Source organism: Salmo salar, chromosome ssa02 (genome assembly GCF_905237065.1).
Source record: "Salmo salar chromosome ssa02, Ssal_v3.1, whole genome shotgun sequence".
Lineage (NCBI taxonomy): Eukaryota > Metazoa > Chordata > Actinopteri > Salmoniformes > Salmonidae > Salmo > Salmo salar.
In genome coordinates this window covers 50,611,088-50,635,291 of record NC_059443.1, presented here as the reverse complement: position 1 = coordinate 50,635,291, position 24,204 = coordinate 50,611,088, and the positions used below count along the sequence as shown (strand labels likewise).

Genomic DNA, 24,204 nt, shown 5'->3' with positions numbered 1-24,204 from the left:
TTTGGTCGTCTGCTGCAATAGCTCATCCGTGACAAGGACCGATAAGTTGTGCGTTCCGAGATGCCTTTCTGCACATCGCTGTTGTACTGCGCCGTTATTTGCCTGTTTGTGGCCCGCTTGTTAACTTGCACGATTCTTGCCATTCTCCTTCGACCGCTCTCATCAACGAGCTGTTTTCGCCCACAGGACTGCCGCTTACTGGATGTTTGTTTGTCTCATTTTCGGTAAACCCTAGACGCTGTCGTGCGTGAAAAGCCAAGGAGGCCGGCCGTTTCTGAGTTACTGGAACCGGCACGCCTGGCACCGAAGATCATACCACGCTCAAAGTCGCTTATATCGCTCGTTTTGCCCATTCTAATGTTCAATGGAACAGTAATCGGATGCCTGTCTGCCTGCTTTATATAGCAAGCCATGGCTACTGTAGGAGCGAACCATTTTCGTGAACAAGGTGGTGTATTTAACAAACTGGTGGTGTATGTATACAACTATTTTCTGAGTTACCAATGCTACTCTGAACTTTCACCTCCATCAGCCAGAGGAGTTATTCCTTGACAGTGTGCTATTACTTGCTCTTTGGAAGTGATTTGATTGGTTGATGGATGGATAGATAGAAAAATTTACTGATTAATCGATTGCTTGATTGACTGATAGATTAACTGACTGATTATTTCTCTGTCCATTTGTTGTTGCTAGGTTCTGGACTCGGACCCAGTGGACCAGACCCAGGAGGTGGAGGAGGATCTGGACCTGCTCTATGATAGTCTGGAGGTTTACAACCAGAGTGACAGCGGCCCTGAAATGGAGGACAACGAGAGTGTCCTCAGCACGCCCAAACCCAAACTCAAGTAAGGTTCTGCAAAATGTTATCAGTATTGTACACCTCAACTGAAGTAAGGCCCCACAAAATGTCCCAAATACAAACAGCTATACCCAAACTCAAGTAGGGCCCCATATCATGTCGCCAGTACACGTACACTCAAATATGACCGCAAAAAAATGTTGAGTGCAGCTAAACTCAGAGGGTCCCATATAATAATGCTCACACTCTAGTCAAAGTGAAGACCCCGCATATTTTCCTTAGTGTTTAAGGGGAGTTTATTTGTGCATTGTTACTGTACATGAAATCAAAGAGAGAGAAAAGAAAGTCGCTGCAGGGGAGAAACGTGAGAAACAACTGCAGCTGAATGACTAATATGAAAACATCACTGAAATGGGTACCAAAGTTAGTGTCACTACTATCCACCTCAGCACAGTTATTGTCTCTCAAGTATGTATTTTTTGTGAAAGTTTCAAATATGTTTTTTTTATGTTTGTGTCACTCAGGCCCTTCTTTGAGGGAATGTCCCATTCGAGCTCCCAGACTGAGATCAGGAGTCTACACTGTCAGAAAAGCCAGCCCAGGGACCTGGCCTGCATCGTAAGTACACACACACACTCACTCCGCTTTGTTACCAGTGGAGCATAAGGCCACAACAAGCCCCGCCACACACACACACACAATGTTTTTTTTTTTTTTTTTACTCTGCTGAACTAGCTTTTTAATATAATTTGGATTAGCATGCTAATGCTAACATAGGTCCTACCGATCCCATAGTTTTTTTGGACCCAACCATGCTCAAATGCTCTAAAGCTATGCAAACATGGATAGGTTGCTGACTATGCAGATCCATTGTCTATTTAGATCTCCAGGTTTACTCTTTATTTAGCTATCAATAAGATGAGGAACATTTGTAGCTTGGATGAACTATCCCTTTAAATAGTAGTGATTTGTGACATCCATATATATGCCAAGGGAATCATTTATCAATATTGCATAGAAACAATTACAAAAAGTAAAATTGTGTTTTATCAAACAATTCTACGAGCGTCATACACACACCGATAAGCGATAACTGTTGATAAATACCAAATGGTCTCAGTGCTTGTGCACAACCTTGGCTATTTAAATTTCAAAACACCCCTAATTAACCATATATGAGCAAAATCATCCCTTTAATGCCAGTATGTAATATACAACGCCGTACCATGAAATAGCCTACAACGGCGCAACCAAGACAAGCAAAGAAGAAAAAAGAAGAAAAAAAGCTTTTCCTAGACTGAAATAGAGTACAACGAAAAGGTTTTATTTGGTTTGCTCAGTTGTGGTTTGACCAGTAAAAATGAAAACATAGCTACAAAGAGAGGACAATTCAAGTTGCTTTAGCAATGGCAAATATACTTCAAATGAGTAAGCAACACTCACCAATAAGCCATTCATCCTCAACAGTTCCCTCCTGTAGGCGTATAGGCCAACATTGCTGTTCTGCAGCATGAACGAGTCGTGGGTTCCACCTGGCCATGAAATTCAGGAAACTTTTTACGTATCACATTACCTGGAATCCTTTTCTGTTCATTTATTTGAACTCGTTAGGGTTATGCTTTTATGCGACGTGTGTGCCGTCTATTGCTCCGTTCGTATTTGGGAACCCATTGGTGGCAAAGAAACCCCTCTTGACTTCAACCTGTTGTGCGATGGTGTATGGAAATGGTATGTTACGGTTTGTTTTGCTGGTGATTGCATCCGAAACATTGGTTCATCCAGGAATGTGAGATACCGATCTGCAAGCTCCCGCTGAAAAGTGCCCATTGCCAAAAGCACGAGGGTGGATAGCACTTTAATGTGCACCAGAATGGCATGCGTTTTAATGTTTTGTACACTCAGTGTGTTTTCCCAATTCTACGCTTGACAAGCAGTTCCCTTATTCCACCACTTATCACTGTGCGTACGCAGGGTCATGGCTGTGCATACATGTACACACTCTCAAGCAAACGTTCATTGTGATAAATCTCACACTTTGTGTGGAAATGGTCTCGCGCATCGTTTACACACCGATTTGTGGCTACACATGATTGATAAATGAAGCCCCAGGCATTTCAAAGGATGAACTATCCCTTTAAATAGTTGTGATTAGTGCCATCCATATATATATATATATATATATATATATATATATATATATATATATATATATATATGCCAGGCATTTTAGATTAGGTACATTTGTAGCTTGGATGAACTATCCCTATAAATAGTTAATTATTTTTGGCATCCGTATGCAGGCATTTTAGATTGAATAAATGTGTAGCTATTCCCTTTAAATAGCCAATTATGTGTGGCATCCATATGTCAGGAATTTTATATGGTCATTCTTGGATATTCTCTGAATTGTATGTATGGTAGTACTGTGTACTGCTGCACCAGACACTTTAACTGTGTGGGTGATTTCTTAGTGTGAGGGACAGATATTGAGTAAGGCCCAATCGATTCTGCGTGCACGGTGTCCTAAGGCCTGCAGAAATGATTTGTACTGAGGAGGAATTGTCGTAAATTCAAGCGAATCAAACATTGCCACAAAATAGAACATCGATCGTCTCATTAAATATGCAGACACCAGCTATGGAAGTATCGATAAAGGCATTTCAGAGTTGGACCCTGGCACACGTTAAAGATGGAATCAACAGTAGGGGTAACAGTTTCACTGTCCGCCCCACCGCCGTTGTTTTTGCTTTGTTGACGAAGCGGTGAGGAGCGTGGTAAATACTCTGCTGTTCTGTCCCACACGCAATGATGTCATAGGGAAGAAAACAGTGTTCGTTGTTTGCAGTAACTTCTTTGTTGTTGTAATATCACAAAGGAGCGTGACAGTTTCACCATTAAGGATTCCAGCTTTAAGTAAGCAAACATGTGGAATGTTGCGGATAGAAATGTCATGAATACAGTGTGTTCCTGAAAATCTGATGTAGCTTGTGTCATGACAAAAGTAGATAGCTAAGGGGTAGCCAGCCACCTAAGGGTTAGTAGTCACCTATTTCGCTGGCAGCTGGCGCGTATGAAAACACACTGAATAGAGTTCATGTGATTTCTTACATGGAATTAGGATATGCTCAAGGGTGTCCCCTAGCAGACGGTTTTGGTAACTGCGTCCTGTGTTCTGCTCCTTTTAGGGTGGAGAGCTCCTGTCCCCGGACAGGGCCAAAGTCCAAATGGGGACCAAGTATATAGACGACAGCGCCGGAATGGAGTCTCCTGCAGGGGTGAGTGGGCAAGCTGCCCCTAGGTACAGCTCTAGGATCAGCTTCCCTTCCCCCAATTCTGACCTTAACCATAAGTGGGGGAAAACTGACCCAAGATCGGTGTCTAAGGACAACTTTATTCTACACCGGGCAACCTCTGGAGGATCCCTGTAGGCTTAACATATTTTGTGCTCTTCCTAAGTGCTCTTTCTCTCTTGCTTTGTCTCTTTTCCTGTTCTCTCTCTTTATCAATGGCTGGGCCGGTCTCTCTGGCTCCAGTACCTCTCTGTCTCCAGTACCTCTCTCTTTCTTTCCACTCCGTCTCTGTTTTTGCCTGTCTCTGCCTCAACTCACTCATGTTCTCTCATTTGATGTCTGTCGTTCTCTCTACCCGTCTCTTTTTACCCATTCTCTCTCTTTCTCACTAACCATGTTTCCATCAAACCATTTTTATGTAAGTAATAAAAAAACGGATAAAAAAAAACTCACGACAGGCCTAATGGAAACAGCAATTGTCAGTAAACATTCCTAAAATGTAGACAGAAGGAAATATGGTAGACATGGGGGAAATGGATCCGAGGTTCTTAAACATGTTGTTTTTCTCTCCTCTCTCTGCGCTGCTGTTTTGTCCATGATCATAAATCAGCTTCCATCTGTTTATTTTCCACTCTACCATTTTTGATGCGAACAAGATTACATTACACTGTTACCACAGAGACCTCCATTATTACACACAAGCATATATGCACGCGCACACACACATACATTGTGTACACACACATACACACACACACACACACACACACACACACTATTTACAGTACACACACACACATTATGTATAAACACCGACACCACTCTGAGGCCCAGGTCCAGCTGGCTGTAGAGGGGGCGTCAGCGTACGTATTGGTCCGTGAGAAGAGCAGTGCTTTACATACTGTTTGTTATTCTTCACCGTTGTGTCTCGTGCTCCGTTGCCTCCTCTGCACTTGTTCACCCTTGAACCCCGGCAACGAGGAGTACCTGACGACGCATTTCTTGAGAGAGGGAGGGACGGATTCTGAGGGGGCTTGTGTTTGGGGCCCAAGGACGGGATGTTCAGTGGCCAAACACATGATACTTACATGCACACACAGAGCTTCATGTGAATGTGTTTGCAGACATCTGCCAGGCGTTATGTGATGTTGTCACGGTCACCATGACAGCACATTGAAATGCATTGATAATGGGTACACTGCACAGAAATGGCTGATTTCTAGGTACTGTGTGCATTTCATCATCTGTTACGTATTGGTTGTGGTTGCTACCTCTTGGGCATGATCCAATTGAGAAAACGATGATCTCAATGGCTGCGTTCCAAATGGCACCATATTCCCAATGTAGTGTACTAATTTAGGGCCCATAGGGATCTGGTCAAAAGTAGTGCACTATAAATGGAATAGGGTGGGATGCAGATAATTGGGTTCACCTGTAAAACAGGTGTTCTCAACTCGCACAGGGTGAGCCTTCATGACTTGTGTCTCTGGTGTCAGTGAATTCCCACTGACAATACCAACTGGAAAAGGACTGTTAAGTAAAGTGTTAATTAATCTCTAGGGAGAGGAATGAACCAGCGGGAGCACGGTGCAGCGGATGGAAATCCAATCAATGAGTGAAATACCCTAGTATGTACTGTACATCCGTATATATTGAAAATATATTTTGATGAATATTTCTCCCATTATGTACAGGACGCGGAGGATGAGGAGACTAGGGCTGGCACAGGGCCAGGGGAGGCTAACCCCAACCCCACCCCCATCAGCTGGGACCTGAGCACGGACAAACTGCCCGGCCCAGTGGCCAAACTCTGCAAGACCGAGTCCCAGACACTCATGTCGCCGAGGTAGCCGCCCACAAGCACAACCGCTCACTTGCATGCATGTATGACATTTATGCATTCACGCACAAAAACAGTCACACGCACACAGTCTCACACACAGTACCGCTTATTAACCATTACACTATGACTAAACAAGGATGGGTGTGCTCGCTTTATTCCAACCCAGCACTAATACACCTGATACCACTAACTGTGATCCAGATTGATCATGACTAGTTAATTATTTGAAACTGGTGTGTCAGTGCTGGGCTGGAACAAAGCCTGCAAACGCAGTAGCTCTCCAGGCTGTGAGTTGGATAAGACACATGCCCAAAATAAAATTGATGGGATGGGATGGGGGGGGGGGAATCAGGTCTACCTCTCTGATTGAGCACCTGGTGTCTTGGTTGTTCAGCACCATACAGTGATTTCCCCCACTACACCTATCTATAAACAACCAAATCAGCAGAAGGACGTCCCCTAGCACTACTTCCACCGACTCTACTCATCTGATGAATCAAAGTCAGATCCATTGAATAAGCAATCTGCCTAGTATAGACATTGCACATTTGTCATTGTACATGCAAGGATAATTCAATGTGTAGCTGGCTTGTAGCAACCACAAAGATAATGTGTGGCAGCCATTTTGTGCTCATAAAATGCTTCCAGAACAAAAGCTTGAAAAGCTTTTGCTGGGGAGAGTCAAAGAGAAGGATTAGATGGCCAGGATTGTCTGAGGAGTTCTGCTGTAGGCATATCTACTATTTAGTGTTTGTGAATAAAACATTTTTTATTAAGATTTCTCAGCAGTGGCTCAACCTGGCTCAGTGCTTCATTGGGTCCGTGCCTGTTTGTGGTCCACAGTAAAACAGAGAACAAGCTGCAGAGGCGTCCTAGGAGCACGTCCATGAAGGACCGGCAGAACTCCAAGGCCCAGAGTGACAGGACCAGCAGCATCGACAGCGAGACATCCCCGGAATCCAGGATCGCTGTCCAGGTGTGTGTGTGTGTGTGTGTGTGTGTGTGTGTGTGTGTGTGTGTGTGTGTGTGTGTGTGTGTGTGTGTGTGTGTACAAGATCTACATATGTGTATACAGAGATCATCTCTTTTACTTTTGCCTCTTTCTCCACCAGGTCCCCAGGAAGTCAGTGTACGACCAGCTAAACCAAATCCTTATCTCTGACGAGCAGCTCCCCGAGAGCATCATCCTCATCAACACCACAGACTGGCAGGGCCAGGTAGTCTACTTCTGTGTGTGTGTTGGTCGGTGTGACTAATTAAGTGGTAAAAACAAGGCTACTATCTGGTCATATAAATTTTTTTGGAAATCAATAAATTGGAAAGATACAAAATCGTCATTACAGTATTGTATAAAGACTATGAAATTACCCTCTTACCATATACAGTTGAAGTTGGAAGATTACATACATCTTAGCCAAATACATTTAAACTCTGTTTTTCACAATTCCTGACACTTAATCCTGGTAAAAATTCCCTGTCTTAGGTCAGTTAGGATCACCACTTTATTTTAAGAATGTGAAATGTCAGAATAATAGTAGAGAATGATTTATTTCACCTTTTTATTTCTTTCATCACATTCCCAGTGGGTCAGAAGTTTACATACACTCAATTAGTGTTTGGTAGCATTGCCTTTACATTGTTTAACTTGGGTCAGCCTTCCACAAACTTCCCACAATAAGTTGGGAGAATTTTGGCCCATTCCTCCTGACAGAGCTGGTGTAACTAAATCAGGTTTGTAGGCCTCCTTGCTCGCACACGCTTTTTCAGTTCTGCCCACAACTTTTCTATAGGATTGAGGTAAGGGCTTTGTGATGGCCAATCCAATACCTTGCCTTTGTTGTCCTTAAGCCATTTTGCCACAAATTTGGAAGTATGCTTGGGGTCATTGTCCATTTGGAAGACCCATTTGCGACCAAGCTTTAACTTCCTGACTGATGTCTGAGATGTTGCTTCAATATATCCACATAATTTTCCTACCTCGTGATGCCATCTATTTTATGAAGTGCACTAGTCCCTCCTGCAGCATGATGTTGCCACCCCCGTGCTTCACGGTTGGGATAGTGATCTTCGGCTTTCAAGCCTCCCCCTTTTTCCTCCAAGCATAACCATTTTTGAATTTTTTTATTTCACCTTTATTTAACCAGGTAGGCTAGTTGAGAACAAGTTCTCATTTACAACTGTGACCTGGCCAAGATAAAGCAAAGCAGTTCGACACATACAACAACACAGAGTTACCCATGGAATAAACAAACATACAGTCAATAGTACAGTAGAAAAAGTCTGTATACAGTGTGTGCAAATGAGGTAAGATAAGGGAGATAAGGCAATAAATAGGCTATGGTGGCGAAGTAATTACAATATACCAATTAAACACTGGAGTGATAGATGTGCAGAAGATGAATGTGCAACTAGAGATACTGGGGTGCAAAGGAGCAAGATAAGTAAATAAATACAGTATTGGGATGAGGTAGTTGGTTGGGCTATTTACAGTTGGGCTATGTACAGGTGCAGTGATCTGTGAGATGCTCTGACAGCTGATGCTTTAAGCTAGTGAGGGAGATATGAGTCTCCAGCTTCAGTGATTTTTGCAGTTCGTTCCAGTCATTGGCAGCAGAGAACTGGAAGGAAAGGCGGCCAAAGGAGGAATTGGCATTGGGGGTGACCAGTGAGATATACCTGATGGAGTGTGTGCTATGGGTGGGTGCTACTATGGGGACCAGTGAGCTGAGATAAGGCGGGCCTTTACCTAGCAAAAACTTGTAGATGACCTGGAACCAGTGGGTTTGGCAACGAATATGAAGCGAGGGCCAGCCAACGAGAGCGTACAGATCGAAGTGGTGGGTAGTATATGGGGCTTTGGTGACAAAGCGGATGGCACTGTGATAGATTGCATCCAATTTGTTGAGTAGAGTGTTGGAGGCTATTTTGTAGATGACATCGCCGAAGTCGAGGATCGGTAGGATGGTCAGTTTTACGAGGGTAAGTTTGGCAGCATGAGTGAAGGATGCTTTATTGCGAAATAGGAAGCCGATTATAGATTTAATTTTGGATTGGAGATGCTTAATGTGAGTCTGGAAGGAGAGTTTACAGTCTAGCCAGACACCTAGGTATTTGTAATTCTAAGTCAGAACTCTGGACGGGCGGGCAGGTGGGGGAAGCGATCGATTGAAGAGCATGCATTTAGTTTTACTTGTATTTAAGAGCAGTTGGAGGCCATGGAAGGAGAGTTGTATGGCATTGAAGCTCGTCTGGACGTTAATTAACAGTGTCCAAAGAGGGGCCAGAAGTGTACAGAATGGTGTCCTCTGCGTAGAGCTGGATCAAAGAATCACCAGCAGCAAGTGCGACATCATTGATGTATATGGAGAAGAGAGTCGGCCCGAGAATTGAACCCTGTGGCACCCCCATGGAGACTGCCAGAGGTCCAGACAACAGGCCCTCCTATTTGACACACTGAACTCTATCGGAGAAGTAGTTGGTGAACCAGGCGAGGCAGTCATTTGAGAAACCAAGGCTGTTGAGTCTGCCGATAAGAATGTGCTGATTGACGGAGTCGAAAGCCTTGGCCAGGTCGATGAATACGGCTGCACAGTAATGTCTCTTATCGATGGCAGTTATGATGACGTTTAGGACCTTGAGCGTGGCTGAGGTGCACCCATGACCAGCTCTGAAACCAGATTGCATAGCGGAGAAGGTACTGTGGGATTCGAAATGCTCGGTAATCTGTTAACTTGGCTTTCGAAGACCTTAGCAAGGCAGGGTATGATAGATATAAGTCTGTAGAAGTTTGGGTCTAGAGTGTCTCACCCTTTGAAGAGGGGGATGATTGCGGCAGCTTTCCCGTCTTTTGGAATCTCAGACGATACGAAAGTGGTTGAACAGGCTAGTAATATGGGTTGCAACAATTTCTGCAGAAAGAGAGGGTCCAGATTGTCTAGCCCGGCTGATTTGTAGGGGTCCATGGGGGAGGCTTGGGCTGTGGGGGGTGTAGGGCAGTTGACCCGGGTAGGGGTAGCCAGGTGGAAAGCATGGCCAGCTGTAGAAAATGCTTATTGAAATTCTCAATTATGGTGGATTTATTGGTGGTGACAATGTTTCCTAGCCTCAGTGCAGTGGGCAGCTGGGAGGAGGTGCTCTTATTCTCCATGGACTTTAGTGTCCCAGAACTTTTTTGAGTTTGTGCTACAGGAATGCGAATTTCTGTTAGGAAAGCTAAGGCCAGCTTTTTCAAACTGCCTGTGTATATTGGTTCCTAACTTCCCTGAAAAGTTGCATATCACGGGGGCTATTCAATGCTAATGCAGTACGCCACAGGATGTTTTTGTGCTGGTCAAGGGCAGTCAGGTCTGGAGTGAAGCAAGGGCTATATCTGGTCCTGGGTCATTATTATTTTAACCATGGTCATTATGGCCAAACCATTCTATTTTTGTTTCATCAGACCAGGGGACATTTCTCCAAAAAGTACGATCTTTGTCCCCATGTGCAGTTGCAAACCGTAGTCTGGCTTTTTTATGGCAGTTTTGGAGCAGTGGCTTCTTCCTTGCTGAGTGGCCTTTCAGGTTATGTCAATATAGGACTCGTTTTACTGTGGATATAGATCTTTTTTTTTTTACTTGCAGCATCTTCATCAAGGTCCTTTGCTGTTGTTCTGGGATTGATTTGCTCTTTTCGCAACAAAGTACGTTCATCTCTAGGAGACAGAACGCATCTCCTTCCTGAGCGGTATGACGGCTGCGTGGTCCCATGGTGTTTATACTTGCGTACTATTGTTTGTACAGATGAACGTGGTACCTTCAGGCGTTTGGAAATTGCTCCCCAGGATGAACCAGACTTGTGGAGGTCTACAATTTTTTTCTGAGGTCTTGGCTGATTTCTTTTGATTTTCCCATGATGTCAAGCAAAGAGGCACTGAGTTTGAAGGTAGGCCTTGAAATACATCCATAGGTACACCCCCAATTGACTCAAAATATGTCAATTAGCCTATCAGAAGCTTCTAAAGCCATGACTTCATTTTCTGGAATTTTCCAAGCTGTTTAAAGGCACAGTCAACTTAGTTTATGTGAACTTCTGACCCACTAGAATTGTGATTAAGTGAAATAATCTGTCTGTAAACAATTGCACAAAGTAGAAGTCCTAACCGACTTGCCAAAACTATAGTTTGTTAACAAGACATTTGTGGAGGGGTTGATACACTTAGGTTGGAGTCATTAAAACTTGTTTATGTAAACTTCCGACTTCAAACTGTACATATAGTGTATTATGCTACTCAATCAGTAGCATTTCCATCAGCTGTGCACTCAACAAACATACTCCTTTTTGGAACATGTGCAAGATCAGGTATCTCTAAGCCTAGCTGGAGAAAGGCTTAGCAATCAGGGGGAATCCATTGCTTATGTAAACATAATGCAACTCTGAAGCATGTACACTCACACACAGACCTGAGGCCTTTTGCGTCGGCTTCTGATTGACTAGCTCAGTTGATCCCAAGCCCCGTCTCACCTCTGTCTTGAAACCCCTTTCACCCCCTTTCTCTCTCTGCCCTCTGTCTCTCATTCCCTCCCTCCCTCCCTGCAGTATCTATCTGAGATTCTCCATGAGCACAGCCAGCCTATCGTGTGCACCATCTCTGGTGCGGATGTCCATGCAGCCTTCAACACCATAGTCACCCGGATCCAGAGATTGTAAGAACTCGCTTCCTTCCTCTTTCTAATTCAATGGTTGTAGTTGAGAGAAACAAATGGATTTCACTTTAACTTTGCTTCATTGTAAAAATGTAAATGTTTCTTGTAGACTTTTTAATGTGGATTTTAATTCAGTGGTCACCAAGGCGAGTGGATCTTATGATGATCATGATTAGGCCCGTATAATTTTTGATATGTGAAACGTTTTGGTAGCACTTTCCATTACAGCGCAAAATAAAGTGGAAACAAGTTACTGTTTCTCATAATGTTTTTTCCCCCACTTCTCTGACTAGCTGTAACTGCAACGCCCAGACACCCCCCACCATCAAAGTGGCGGTGGCCGGGGACCAGAGTTACCTCAGCACCATCCTCAGGTGCTTCGTGGAGCAGCTGGCCAACAAGACGCCTGATTGGCTCAGCTACATCCGCTTCCTGGTCATTCCTGTCGGTAAGCAGCAATTCAGCCAATCGCCATGGAGTCGAGGTTCGGGTTAGTCATCAATTCCATTTCAATTCAGTAGATTTAGGGGATAAATTGAAACTATCATTCATGCATTGGAAAAGTCCACAAACTGTAGGAAAAAAATTGCCAATTTACAATTCTGCACGCATAACTCAAGACTCCCATAAATTATGCATTGACGTCAAATGGAAAACTGCACACGAAACAATAGTTACAGGAACACATCTCCTATAGGACCATGGGTATCATAGCAGGCTAACAACATACGGACTAGAAAAGTTGGACTCCGTTTTGTTTTCCTGTGGCCTTCTAATCAGTCTGCTCCTCCGTCTGCAGGCACTCATCCTCTGGCCAAACACATGTCTTCGTTTGACAGTAAGTTCAACAACATCTTCATGGACGCCGGCTGGAGGGACTTGTTCGGCAGACTGGAAGCCCCAACATCAGGTACAGCAGAGAGCTGGAGCAGCAAACGCTTATTATGAGCCATAATACCATGCAGGATAGGGATCTGCTCATAATGCTTCATAAATGCAGTTACAGATGTTTAGGAACATCTATCAGCATTATGGTGCATTATGCGTCACATCAAAACAATGTTATTGATCACATACACGTGTCTAGCAGATGTTATTGTGGGTTTAGCGAAATGCGTGTGCTTCTTGTTACGACAGTGCAGCAATATAATTAAGTAATATCTAACAATTTCACAACATATACCCAATGCACATAAATCTAAGTAAAGAATGTAATTAAGAATAAATATATGGACAAGCAGTGTCAGAGCAGCATAGACTAAGATGCAGTAGAATAGTATAGAATACAGTGTATAAACTTAGCAAAAAAATAAACATCCCTTTTTCAGGACCCTGTCTTTCAAAGATAATTCGTAAAAATTCAAATAACTTCACAGATCTTCATTGTAAAGGGTTTAACACTGTTTCTCATGCTTGTTCAATGAACCATAAACAATTAATGAACATGCACCTGTGGAACGGTCGTTAAGACACTAACAGCTTACAGACGGTAGGCAATTAAGGTCATAGTTATGAAAACCTAGGACACTAAACAGGCCTTTCTACTGACTCTGAAAAACACCAAAAGAAAGATGTCCAGGGTCCCTGCTCATCTGCGTGAACGTGCCTTAGGCATGCTGCAAGGAGGCATGAGGACTGCAGATGTGGCCAGGGCAATACATTTCAATGTCCGTACTGTGAGACGCCTAAGACAGCGCTACAGGGAGACAGGATGGACAGCTGATCGTCCTCGCAGTGGCATACCACGTGTAACAACATCTGCACAGGATCGGTACATCCGAACCTGCGAGACAGGTACAGGATGGCAACAACAACTGCCCGAGTTACACCAGGAACGCACAATCCCTCCATCAGTGCTCAGACTGTCCGCAATAGGCTGAGAGAGGCTGGACTGAGGGCTTGTAGGCCTGTTGTTAGGTAGGTCCTCACCAGACATCACCGGCAACAACGTCATCTATGGGCACAAACCCACTGTCGCTGGACCAGACAGGACTGGCAAAACGTGCTCTTCACTGACGAGTCGCGGTTTTGTCTCACAAGGGGTGATGGTTGGATTCACGTTTATCGTCAAAGGAATGTGCGTTACACCGAGGCCTGTACTCTGGAGCGAGATCGGTGGGGGCGGTGTGTCACAGCATCATCGGACTGAGCTTGTTGTCATTGCATGCAATCTCAATGCTGTGCGTTACAGGGAAGACATCCTCCTCCCTCATGTGGTACCCTTCCTGCAGGCTCATCCTGACATGACCCTCCAGCATGACAATGCCACCAGCCATACTGCCATACCAGCCCCCCCCCCCTTTGTTCAGGGACACATTATTCCATTTCTGTTAGTCACATTTCTGTGGAACTTGTTCAGTTTATGTCTCAGTTGTTAAATCTTGTTATTCTCATACAAATATTTACACATGTTAAGTTTGCTGAAAATAAACGCAGTTGACAGTGAGAGGACATTTCTTGTTTTGCTGAGTTTACATATGAGATGAGTAATGCAAGATATGTAAACATTAAAATGACTAGTGTTCCATTTATTCAAGTGGCCAATGATTTCAAGTCTGTGTATATAGGCAGCAGCCTGTCTTTGCTAGTGATGGCTATTTAACAGTCTGATGGCCTTGAGATTGAAAAACAGCTTCTATCTCTCTGTAGCAGCTTTGATGCACCTGTGCTGACCTCGCCTTCTGGATGATAGCGGGGTTAACAGGCAGTGGCTTGGGTGGTTGTTGTCCTTGATGATCTTTTTGGCCTCCCTGTGATATCGGGTGCTGTAGTCCTGAAGGGCAGGTAGTTTGCCCCCGATGATGTGTTGTGCAGACCGCACCACCCTCTGGAGAACCCTGCGATTGTGGGCGGTGCAGTTGCTGTACCAGGTGGTGATGCAGCCCGACAGGATGCTCTCAATTGTGCATCTGTAAAAGTTTGACGGTTTTAGGTCACAAGCCAAATTTCTTAAGCCTCACCAGGTTGAAAAGGTGGTGTTGCACCTTCTTCACCACACTGTCTGTGTGGGTGGACCATTTCAGTTTGTCAGTGATATGTACGCCGAGGAACTTAACTTTCCACCTTCTCCACTGCTGTCCCGTCGATGTGGATGGGGGGATGCTCCCTCTGCTGTTTCCTGAAGTCCACAATCATTTTCTTTTTTTTTTGTTGACATTGAGTGAGAGTTTATTTTCCTGGCACCACACTCCCAGAGCCCTCACCTCCTCCCTGTAGGCTGTCTTGTCGTCGTTGGTAATCATGCCTACTACTGTGTCGTCTGCAAACTTGATGATTGAGTTGGAGGCATGCTTGGCCGCGCAGTCGTGGGTGAACAGGGACTTCAGGAGGGGGCTGAGTACGCACCCTTGTGGGGCCCCAGTGTTGAGGATCAGCGAAGTGGAGGTGTTGTTTCCTACCTTCAGCACATGGTGGCGGCCCGTCAGGAAGTCCAGGACCCAATTGCACAGGGCGGGGTTCAGACCTAGGGCCTCAAGCTTAATGATGAGCTTGGAGGGTACTATGGTGTTGAATGTTGAGCTATAGTCAATGAAATTCATTCTTACATAGGTATTCCTCTTGTCCAGATGGGATAGGGCAGTGTGATAGCGATTGCATCATCTGTTGACCTATTGGGGCGGTATGCAAATTGGAGTGGGTCTAGGGTGTCGGGTAGGGTGGAGGTGATATGATCCTTGACAACTCTCTCAAAGCACTTCATGATGACAGAGGTGAGTGCTACGGGGCGATAGTAATTTTGTTCAGTTACCTTTGCATTCTTGGGTACAGGAACAATGGTGCCTATCTTGAAGCATGTGGGGACAGCAGACTGGGATAGGGAGAGATTGAATATGTCCGTAAACACACCAGCCAGCCGTCTGGGCTGGCAGCCTTGCGAGGGTTAACATGTTTAAATGTCTTACTCATGTCGGCAATGAAGGAGAGCCCACAGTCCTTGGTAGCGGGTCACGTCGGTGGCACTGTGTTATCCTCAAAGCGGGCAAAGAAGGTGTTTAGCTTGTCCGGAAGCAAGGCGTCGGTGTCTGCGACGTGGCTGGTTTTCCTTTTGTAGTCTGATTTTCTGTAGACCCTGCCACATATGTCTCGTGTCTGAGCCGTTGAATTGCGTCTCCACTTTGTCTCTATACTGACGTTTTGTCTGTTTGATTGCCATGCGGAGAGAATGACTGCTCTGTTTGTATTCTGCCATATTCCCAGACACCTTGTTATGTTTAAATGTGGTGGTTTGCGCTTTCAGTTTTGCACGAATGCTGCCATCTATCCACTGTTTCTGGTTAGGGTAGGTTTTAATAGTCACAGTGGTACATCATCTCCAGAACACTTCCTGATAAAGGCAGTTACCGTTTCAGTATATTCGTCAATATTATTCCCGGAAACTACCCGAAACATATCCCAGTCTGCGTGATCAAAACAATCTTGAAGCATTGAATAGTCCTTAGCACGGGTACTTCCTGTTTGAGTTTCTGCCTACAGGAAGGGAGGAGCAAAATGGAGTCGTGGTCAAATTTGCTGAAAGGAGGGCGGGGGAGGGCCTTGTATCCCGGATGTTGGAGTAACAGTGGTCTAGTGTTTCAGCAGCGCAAGTACTACAGTCGATATGCTGATAGAATTTCGGCATAATTTTCTTCGAATTTGCTTAAGTCTTTCTAATTGTTCTTAAAATGTACTAGTTTGTTAATTATAATATTGTATTTATTATTAAAAACATTATTACAAAATATATAAGTTATTATTTATGTACAGGGTATTCATTGCAGGGCAGTTAACCGAATATTTATTTTAGTATAATATGCTCGCATCCACACAATATTAGTATATTTTGATGCTTCTACTGTTGCATTACTGTATGTGTTAAATGATAATACAATACATGAATAATAATAATAATAATAAATGGGATTTAAAAAGGGTGTAAGAACAAAGAGAGCGTAAGAACAAAAACATGATAGGTTGTGCCCTCCACTTTGAGTTTCCCTAGACAACATTGATGTAGCAGGCCGCGTGTCTCAGTACCTGGCTGGGGCCAGCGTCTCACACCAGTGTCCCATCTCTGAGGCCATGCTCACCTACAAACAGAAAAGGTAAGGTGTGAGTGCAGAATGAATGGGTGCTATTTAAGGGTGAGTGTGTGCGCATGCACGCTGGTGCATGTGTTTATGAAATGTCTGGTAAAATGTAGATATTATGTATGTAGATATTTTTGTATGCTATTATTCTATTATGCTAATAAACTATATTTGGATTATCTATTGTGTAGCAAGTGCTCCCTCTACACTTCAGATTTTTCTATTTAGTGGCTACATTCTCATTAATTTATCTTTGGAAAAAGCAACATTAGTATTGCTTGTTTCAACCATATTCGATCACATTCATCGACCCCATTCGCTTATTTAAATTAGCACCAACAGAATAACAACATGTCAACTCTACTTTGACAGAACATATTTTGCGACAGTTGACTCATAACTCATGAAGAAAGAACAACGACGACTCGTACCATTTTACCACACTGAGTTATTCTACCTTTTTCTTTCATTTGCATTCAAGGAAGAGAAGCTTGTATTTTGATTTTTACATCAGGTACCTGGCCGCAGCCTTTCGTTTGACCCCGCCCCCCTGCTGTGTTGCATTTTGTCCACCAATATAACCTGTGACCCCTTGTTGTCTAACCCACCCACACATAACTCGCTGTTCGTCGTAACTTCATATCTGGTCTGCATCGACTACCCCCATATTGATTTGAGTTTTTGCATGTCTTACTGTCTTAACCACTTGTTTGTTTGTCTGGCTTGGTTGGCTTTTGGTTTGGATTTGGTTTGGATATGTGGATTTTGGATAATATACAACCGCATTAAAGGTACAGTCAGCAATATGACATCATCATACACTGCGGGGTGATTTCCTGCTTACAGAAGTCAACAGCAAAAGTCGAATCTGCCAAGGCTGCCATTATTGGGTCTTTCCAATGTCGGTATGCCTCAAAGGAATGCCGAACGTGCAAATTGGAAAGACCCAATACTGGCCATCATGGTGGATTGAAACCCTGTTACCGTTGAAATATGTAATCAGGAAGTCTCCCCGCTCTGTTTGATGATGTCACATTGCTGACTCTACCTTTTAAGGTCTCCCACATACATTGCTCTTTGAAGTTGGGAACGGTAGGGCAAACTGTTGACTCAATGAGATCTCAGAGAAAAAGGTTGACATTGATGTGTTCTTTCCTATTAAGATGACGGGGAGGAGGATGAGTGTAAAGAAGGAGAGATGACAGTGGAGATCTAATTAGGTGGTTTGAAGGAAGGGAGGGAGGGAGGGAGGGAGGGAGAGACGGAGAAGGAGTGGATAGTGCAGAGGTAGAGAACACCAGCCACGTGACACACTATCACACACACACACGACACACACACCAGCATGTGTGACTGTTGTTTTCAAATCTCTGCTCAGATGTCACTGTTGACCCACCTCAGAAACAATTTTGGCCTTGTAAGTGTGTAATGACACACGCACACTTTATATCCACCAGGGAGGATGAGCACTCAAACATTTAAAGGTCACCTTAACAATTACCAGGCGTATAAAAGGCACAGTGCATGGTATTATAGGAACAAAGGGGTGCTGAAAGGTGACTTTTGATTGGCTAATCCCAGTCTCTCCCGGTCTCCCCTTGGTGACAGAGACAGAGTCCACTGAGCATTGTCACAAAATGACGAGAGACGATCGAGTCCAAACTCTGCAGAGAGGAGTAATGCTTTCATTTATCATGTGTTTTCAGATCAGTGCCATTGAAGAACAGGAGACCAGGAGAGGAAGCCGCGTTAGAATATTGAGACACACTTGAAGATTATCCTAGATCAGGGCTCTACAACACAATGTTCCTGGACTGTTTTTGCTCCAACCCCAATTATAACTAAACTGATTAATCAACCGGCTAATTATTAGAATCAGGTGCCCCAGATTAGAGTGAAAACCTACAGGATCGTAGCTCTCCAGGAACAGGATTGGAGAGCCCTGTCCTAGATAATATTCTGGTCAGATAGACAGGGGAGACTGTACTGTACACCAAGGGCCCGACTGAGTTTGCTTAATGTGCAAAGGTTGTACCTACTTGTCTTCTTTCTCTTTGAAAAGCAAGGGTGCAAAGTCTCAGATGTCTATACTCAATATTTTTGTCAATGCTTTTTCCATCTTTAAAAACTCTAGAAAACCCTCAATGCTACTCTCGGGTGTGTTTCACGAGGGAGATGAACTTACATTTACATTTAAGTCATTTAGCAGACGCTCTTATCCAGAGCGACTTACAAATTGGTGCATTCACCTTATGATATCCAGTGGAACAACCACTTTACAATAGTGCATCTAAATCTTTTGGGGGGGGGTTAGAAGGATTACTTTATCCTATCCTAGGTATTCCTTAAAGAGGTGGGGTTTCAGGTGTCTCCGGAAGGTGATGATTGACTCCGCTGTCCTGGCGTCGTGAGGGAGCTTGTTCCACCATTGGGGTGCCAGAGCAGCGAACAGTTTTGACTGGGCTGAGCGGGAACTGTGCTTCCTCAGAGGTAGGGGGGCCAGCAGGCCAGAGGTGGATGAACGCAGTGCCCTTGTTTGGGTGTAGGGCCTGATCAGAGCCTGAAGGTATGGAGGTGCCGTTCCCTTCACAGCTCCGTAGGCAATCACCATGGTCTTGTAGCGGATGCGAGCTTCAACTGGAAGCCAGTGGAGAGAGCGGAGGAGCGGGGTGACGTGAGAGAACTTGGGAAGGTTGAACACCAGACGGGCTGCGGCGTTCTGGATGAGTTGTAGGGGTTTAATGGCACAGGCAGGGAGCCCAGCCAACAGCGAGTTGCAGTAATCTAGACGGGGAGATGACAAGTGCCTGGATTAGGACCTGCGCCGCTTCCTGTGTGAGGCAGGGTCGTACTCTGCGAATGTTGTAGAGCATGAACCTACAGGATCGGGTCACCGCCTTGATGTTAGTGGAGAACGACAGGGTGTTGTCCAGGATCACGCCAAGGTTCTTAGCACTCTGGGAGGAGGACACAAGGGAGTTGTCAACCGTGATGGCGAGATCATGGAACGGGCAGTCCTTCCCCGGGAGGAAGAGCAGCTCCGTCTTGCCGAGGTTCAGCTTGAGGTGGTGATCCGTCATCCACACTGATATGTCTGACAGACATGCAGACATGCGATTCGCCGCCTGGTTATCAGAAGGGGGAAAGGAGAAGATTAATTGTGTGTCGTCTGCATAGCAATGATAGGAGAGACCGTGTGAGGATATGACAGCGCCAAGTGACTTGGTGTATAGCGAGAATAGGAGAGGGCCTAGAACAGAGCCCTGGGGGACACCAGTGGTGAGAGCGCATGGTGCGGAGACAGATTCTCGCCACGCCACCTGGTAGGAGCGACCTGTCAGGTAGGACGCAATCCAAGCGTGGGCCGCGCCGGAGATGCCCAACTTGGAGAGGAGGATCTGATGGTTCACAGTATCAAAGGCAGCAGATAGGTCTAGAAGGATGAGAGCAGAGGAGAGAGAGTTAGCTTTAGCAGTGCGGAGAGCCTCCGTGACACAGAGAAGAGCAGTCTCAGTTGAATGCCCAGTCTTGAAACCTGACTGATTAGGATCAAGAAGGTCATTCTGAGAGAGATAGCAGGAGAGCTGGCCAAGGACGGCACGTTCAAGAGTTTTGGAGAGAAAAGAAAGAAGGGATACTGGTCTGTAGTTGTTGACATTGGAGGGATCGAGTGTAGGTTTTTTCAGAAGGGGTGCAACTCTCGCTCTCTTGAAGACGGAAGGGACGTAGCCAGCGGTCAAGGATGAGTTGATGAGCGAGGTGAGGTAGGGGAGAAGGTCTCCGGAAATGGTCTGGAGAAGAGAGGAGGGGATAGGGTCAAGTGGGCAGGTTGTTGGGCGGCCGGCCGTCACAAGACGCGAGATTTCATCTGGAGAGAGAGGGGAGAAAGAGGTCAAAGCACAGGGTAGGGCAGTGTGAGCAGGACCAGCGGTGTCGTTTGACTTAGCAAACGAGGATCGGATATCGTCAACCTTCTTTTCAAAATGGTTGACGAAGTTATCCGCAGAGAGGGAGGAGGAGGGGGGAGGGGGAGGAGGATTCAGGAGGGAGGAGAAGGTAGCAAAGAGCTTCCTAGGGTTAGAGGCAGATGCTTGGAATTTAGAGTGGTAGAAAGTGGCTTTAGCAGCAGAGACAAAAGAGGAGAATGTAGAGAGGAGGGAGTGAAAGGATGCCAGGTCCGCAGGGAGGCGAGTTTTCCTCCATTTCCGCTCGGCTGCCCGGAGCAGGAGGGGAGGACCGAGCCGGCCTGGAGGATAGGGGACAGAGAAAATCAAAGGATGCAGAAAGGGAGGAGAGGAGGGTTGAGGAGGCAGAATCAGGAGATAGGTTGGAGAAGGTTTGAGCAGAGGGAAGAGATGATAGGATGGAAGAGGAGAGAGTAGCGGGAGAGAGAGAGCGAAGGTTGGGACGGCGCGATACCATCCGAGTAGGGGCAGAGTGAGAAGTGTTGTTTTTGTCATGTCACTTGTCATGCTCTGTTTGTCCTACCTCTTTGCTGTCCTAACATGCTTTTCTCACAGCTCTATTCATCATGCACTCCAAAAATTCACCCCCTCTGGCCTCATTTTGCAGGTTATTTTGGTTTGGCACCAGCCGTATCCAGCTTTTTGAGCTAATTTGGGGGGGGATTTGTGAGAAATGGGCAATGATAACTTTGGTAAGATGACGGCAGCACTACCAACTTCACACAGAAGTAGTTGACTGGGACCGAACATATGAAATATGCTAACTATACTTAAACCCTCTGTCTATAAAGGCCCCTATACAAATACAGGGGTGCATTCTAACTTCTACTTAAGTAAACTTTTTGCTTAGTCTCCCATTGACATCAATGAATAACTAAGTGAAAATGTACCTAAATGGAGGTTAGGATTTGCCCCACAATGTATACCGGGTGTGCACAGCTCTGGTCCTTGAGTGCCATAGCTCTGTTGATTTTCGTCTGTAGATTATTTATTTTTTTCAGCCAATCAGTATTCTTAAGTACTGAGAAACCAAAACCAGCGGGATTGCAGAACTCGCCCTGTATATTGGGTTCACATTCAATGTCACCAACAATGTTAACCCCCCCCCACTCACTCCTCCACTGCTCACGTCACAGCAGGCTTACAACGCACCCGTTTAGGGGTCGGTTGTAAGGAGCGTTCCCTGGCATTCTCATCGCGGCATGACCTTCATTCCCAAAATGTTCCTGGTTTTCCAGAACCACTTGGGAGCCGCCATGTCTCATCAATTCCGATTGGACATCCCTTAGCCACACACACAAACTCATTCTTCCTTCAGACCCATCACACTACCACATCCAAACAGGGAGTGTGTTGATCCTGGAGCGTTGTGTTAATGCGAAACTAACATTATTATATGTTATCCATTCTCTCCCTCAGCCCTGACGAGGACTCCTGTCAGAAGTTTGTGCCATTTATTGGGGTAAGAATATTCACCTGCAACGAAATAGCTTGAGTGTTATCTTTGAGCGCTCATCTCCAGTTAGACTGGCAATTATCTGTCATTTATTTGAAGCTGTCACGATAATACACAATGAGAACAGATTCTTATTGATAGCTGCTTTATTGAGGAAAGTTTTACTTGCAATGACTGTGATATGTGGTTGTTTTTTACTTACACTCTTACAGTGCATTCGGAAAGTATTCAGCCCCTTTACTTTTACCACATTTGTTATGTTACATTCTAAAATGGATTAAATAAAACATTTTCCTCTTAAATCTACACACAATACTGCAAACTGACAAAGCGAAAACAGGTTTTTAGAAATTGAGCTCCGGTGCATCCTGTTTCCATTTATCATCCTTGAGATGTTTCTACAACTTGATTGGAGTCCACCTGTGGTAAATTCAATTGATTGGACATGATTTGGAAAGGCACACACCTGTCTATATAAGGTCCCACAGTTGACAGTGCATGTCAGAGCAAAAACCAAGCCATGATGTTGAAGGAATTGTCTGTAGAGCTCCGAGAAAGGATTGTGTTTTGGCACAGCTCTGGGAAAGGGTATTCTTGCAGCATCGAAGGTCCCCATGAACACAGTGGCCTCCATTATTCTTAAATGGAAGGAGTTTGGAACCACCAAGACTTTTCCTATAGCTGGCCGCCTGGCCAAACTGAACAATCGGGGGAGAAGGGCCTTGGTCAGGGAGGTGACCAAGAACCCAATGGTCACTCTGACAAAGCTCCAGAGTTCCTCTGTGGAGATGGGAGAACCTTCCAGGAGGCATTTAAGGTAGAGTGGCCAGACAGAGGCCACTCCTCAGTAAAAGGCACACGACAGCCCGCTTGGAGTTTGCCAAAAGGCACCAGACCATGAGAAACAAGATTGAACTATTTTTTGCCTGAATGCCAAGCGTCACGTCTGGAGGAAACCTGGCACCATCCCTACTGTGAAGCACAGTGGTGGCAGCATCATGCTGTGGGGATGTTTTTCAGTGGCAGGGACTGGGAGACTAGTCAAGATCGAGGGAAAAATGAACGGAGCAAAGTACAGAGATATCCTTGATGAAAACCTGCTCCAGAGCGCTCAGGACCTCAGACTGGGGCTAAGTTTCACCTTCCAACAGTACAACGACCCTATGCAAACAGCCAAGACAATGTAGGAGTGGCTCGGGACAAGTATCTGAATGTCCTTGAGTGGCCCAGCCAGAGCCCAGACTTGAACCAGATCGAACATCTCTGGAGAGACCTGAAAATAGCTGTGCAGTGATGCTCACCATCCAACCTGACAGAGCTTGAGAGGATCTGCAGAGAAGAATGGGAGAAACTCCCCAAATACAGGTGTGCCAAGCTTGTAGCATCATACCCAAGAAGTCTCAATGCTGGAATCTCTGCCAAAGGTGCTTCAACAAAGTACTGAGTAAAGGGTCTGAATGCTTATGTAAATGTGATATTTCCGTTTTAATTTGGGGTCACTTAAAAATGTCCTTGTTTTTGAAAGAAAAGCAAATTTTTTTGTCCATTAAAATAACATCAAATTGATCAGAAATACAGTGTAGACATTGTTAATGTTGTAAATGACTATTGTAGCTGGAAACAGCAAAAAAAAACTAGGCCCATTATCAGCAACCATCACACTGTGTTCCAATGGCACGTTGTGTTAGCTAATCCAAGATTATAATTTTATAAGGGTTATTGATCATTACAAAACCCTTTTGCAATTATGTTACCACAGCTGAAAAGTGTGCTAAAAGTTGAGTATCTGGAGCGTCTATCAAGGCACAAGGCGAGACCCAAATGCAGACACAGGAGGCAGATGGTTGGAGTCTTACAATATTTATTAATCCAAAGGGGTAGGCAAGAGAGTGGTCGTGGACAGGAAAAAAGGTCAAAACCAGATCAGAGTCCAGGAGATACAGAGTGGCAGACAGGCTCGTGGTCAAGGCAGGCAGAATGATCAGGCAGGCGGGAACCAAGTCTAGAAACAGGAAAGGGACAAACCCGGGAGGACTAGAAAAAGGAGAATGCAAAAAGCAGGAGAACGGGAAAACCGCTGGTTGACTTGGAAATGACAAACTGG

The 24,204-nt window shown here is 45.0% G+C and overlaps 1 protein-coding gene across 4 annotated transcripts in view; it reads left to right on the top strand.

Moving 5' to 3' along the window:
* The window catches only part of LOC106585260 (phosphofurin acidic cluster sorting protein 2), a 96,240-nt gene that overhangs the window by 62,659 nt on the left and 9,377 nt on the right, over window positions 1–24,204 (top strand). The window contains exons 9-20 of one of the 4 annotated variants that reach the window (XM_014171299.2): window positions 694–845; window positions 1,324–1,417; window positions 3,985–4,074; window positions 5,784–5,935; window positions 6,776–6,908; window positions 7,045–7,149; window positions 11,507–11,613; window positions 11,907–12,061; window positions 12,413–12,523; window positions 16,592–16,694; window positions 17,161–17,193; window positions 22,064–22,106. In XM_014171299.2, coding sequence (XP_014026774.1) covers window positions 694–845; window positions 1,324–1,417; window positions 3,985–4,074; window positions 5,784–5,935; window positions 6,776–6,908; window positions 7,045–7,149; window positions 11,507–11,613; window positions 11,907–12,061; window positions 12,413–12,523; window positions 16,592–16,694; window positions 17,161–17,193; window positions 22,064–22,106 — 1,278 coding nt within the window. Of the gene's footprint in view, window positions 1–693; window positions 846–1,323; window positions 1,418–3,984; window positions 4,075–5,783; window positions 5,936–6,775; window positions 6,909–7,044; window positions 7,150–11,506; window positions 11,614–11,906; window positions 12,062–12,412; window positions 12,524–16,582; window positions 16,695–17,160; window positions 17,194–22,063; window positions 22,107–24,204 lie in introns of all 4 variants that reach the window. The other 3 variants (XM_014171290.2, XM_014171317.2, XM_014171309.2) reach the window with 3 other exon arrangements.